At 42.0% G+C, this 2,652-nt stretch overlaps 2 protein-coding genes across 2 annotated transcripts; one reads left to right on the forward strand and one right to left on the reverse strand.

Annotated features, from left to right (window-relative positions):
* Positions 1 to 6: 6 nt before the first annotated feature.
* Positions 7 to 403, forward strand: NGA_2101340 (uncharacterized protein; the record flags this gene model as incomplete). The annotated part of the gene is made up of 1 exon (XM_005852346.1): positions 7 to 403. A coding segment is annotated over exon 1 (350 nt), but the record flags the coding sequence as incomplete, so codon positions are not given.
* Positions 404 to 1,329: 926 nt separating this feature from the next.
* NGA_2101070 (gag-pol polyprotein) lies at positions 1,330 to 1,633 on the reverse strand (the record flags this gene model as incomplete). The annotated part of the gene is made up of 1 exon (XM_005852345.1): positions 1,330 to 1,633. A coding segment is annotated over one exon (304 nt), but the record flags the coding sequence as incomplete, so codon positions are not given.
* Positions 1,634 to 2,652: the final 1,019 nt, after the last annotated feature.

Genomic DNA, 2,652 nt, shown 5'->3' on the forward strand with positions numbered 1-2,652 from the left:
TTCACATGCGGGCTGAAAGGAAGAAAGCCAGGGATGCAGAGTACCAGGCTCACATGAGAAATGGTACCTGGGAATTAACCACTTTACCGAAGGGAGAACGATGCATCTCGAGTGGCTGGGTTGAAACTGATAAGCGAGCTCAGAATGGCATCATCGTAAGGAGGAAGGCAAGATTCATTGCAAAGGGCTACAGTCAAGAGTATGGATATGATTATCTCCATTCTTATGCACCGGTTGCATCGATGACAACTATTCGTTTGATATTAGCTTTGACGTGCATTCTGGACTTGGAGGTGGATAACATGGATGTTGAAACAGCTTACCTTCAATCAGACCTTGAGGAAAAGGTGTATGTTAAGCAGCCACTTGGATATGAGCAAAATGGACCGAATGGAGAGGAGCTAGTTTGTCGATTACGTAAGTCGCTGTACGGGCTTAAACAATCTGGACGTAATTGGCACAAGAAGATTGATGGATGGTTCCGAGGATATGGTTTCCACCCTTCTTCTGCGGATCCATGCTTATATGTAAAGTTTGAATCTAGTGGTGAAATGTTAGTTATCGTCTTATATGTGCATGATTTAATTATCGCTAGTAACTCCAGGGAAATGGTAAATGATTTCAAGCTAGCTATTTCAAAGGAATTTAGCATGAGGGACTTGAAGGAACTTGATTGGATACTAATGCTAATAAACAAGCACATGCCACTGTGGATAACCCAATATCCAATTGATTCTTCAGTACGACCACTATTCTCCCTGAGAATGTAGACCAACGATTCACCCAAGAATCTCGCACTAAGATAACCAATACGACCGACAACCAAAGACAACCAATGACACTGGTCGACGCCAGTCCTGTTGTCGTACGATAATACAAATGATTAGGTGGACGCAAAGTATGACATGATACAGTAGCGATCAGCACATCGCGATACCGACTGTTGGATCCATCCAGGATAGAGGTGCAACACTGTAAGATGGCTCGCTTAACCTCCTATCGCTGAACTCATGCTCCCTTAGCATCATCATGTCATCCTTATATTCGCGTCACCCCCACTCGTACTCCTAATCATTATGTGTGATCCAAAGCAGTTAATCCTATAACTCGCATACTTAAGATAAGAACCATATTACTCATCTCTAATATATCTACAGCTGATCCCACAGCTGCCTCCAAATCCCAATTAAGACTTATAACCCATCATTCGATTACGTATCATTGCTAATCGAATATTAGATAAGGGTTTTGTTAAAATATCCGCAAGTTGATGCTGAGTAGGAATGTATACCAGTTCCACTTCCTTACTCTCAACCTTTTCGCGCACAAAGTGATATCGAACATCAATGTGCTTCGTCCTCTTATACGTAATCGGATTATTCCCCATCGCAATGCAAGCTTGATTATCCTCCATAATCACGGTAGGTTCATCTTGCTTGAATCCAAGGTCCATAAGTAGTTGACGAATATAAACTGCACTTTGTGTCGCTGAACAAGCAGATATCAACTCCGATTCAGCCGACGATAGAGCCACCACATCTTGTTGCTTGGCTTTCCAATCAATCGTGTTGACATCATCTCCATGACTCAACGTAAAAGTATAACCAGACGTCGAACGTCTGTTATCCTTATCACCAGCATAATCTGCGTCCGCGAATCCTACCAGGGTAAACGATCCCGTAGAATTACCTGTGTATTTGAGTCCAACCTCACTAGTACCCTTCAGGTATCTCAATACACGCTTTGCAGCGATCCAATGTTCTTCATTTGGTCCTTGCAAGTGTTTCCCAACCGACTGTACCGCAAATGCAATGTCTGGACGTGTTACCAGTGCTGCATACAATAAGCTACCCACTAGCTTCATGTATTCACTATCTGGCTTGATTTCCTTGTCATTCGTTTTCGTCAGTGTTGCTTCCATCGGTGTTAATACTGGTCTGCAATCAGCCATTCCAAATTTATTACCATATCAATATAAGCCGTTTGAGAGATTTCCATAACTCTCTTTTCTCGATCACGTTTGATTGCCATACCAAGTATCCAATCGAGCTCCTTCAAATCTTTCATGCTAAATTCCTTTGAAATAGCTAGCTTGAAATCATTTACCATTTCCCTGGAGTTACTAGTGATAATTAAATCGTCCACATATAAGACGATAACCAATATTTCACCACTAGATCCAAACTTCACATATAAGCATGGATCCGCAGAAGAAGAATGGAGACCAAATCCTCGGAACCATCCATCAATCTTCTTGTGCCAATTACGTCCAGATTGTTTAAGTCCGTATAGCGACTTACGCAATCGACAAACTAGCTCCTCTCCATTCGATCCATATTGCTCATATCCAATTGGCTGTTTAACATATACCTTTTCCTCAAGGTCTGATTGAAGGTAAGCTGTTTCAACATCCATGTTATCCAGCTCAAGATCCAATATGCATGCGATTGCCAATATCAAACGAATCGTGGTTATCGATGCAACAGGTGCATAAGTGTGGAGGTAGTCATAGCCAAATTCTTGACTATAACCTTTGGCGATAAATCTTGCCTTTCTCCTCACAATAACACCATTCATATCTCGCTTATCAGTTTCCACCCAGCCACTTGAGATACATCGTTCTCCCTTCGGTAAAGGGGTTAATTCCCATTT

This window comes from Nannochloropsis gaditana (genome assembly GCF_000240725.1).
Source record: "Nannochloropsis gaditana CCMP526 unplaced genomic scaffold scaffold1379, whole genome shotgun sequence".
In the NCBI taxonomy this organism is placed as follows: domain Eukaryota; class Eustigmatophyceae; order Eustigmatales; family Monodopsidaceae; genus Microchloropsis; species Microchloropsis gaditana.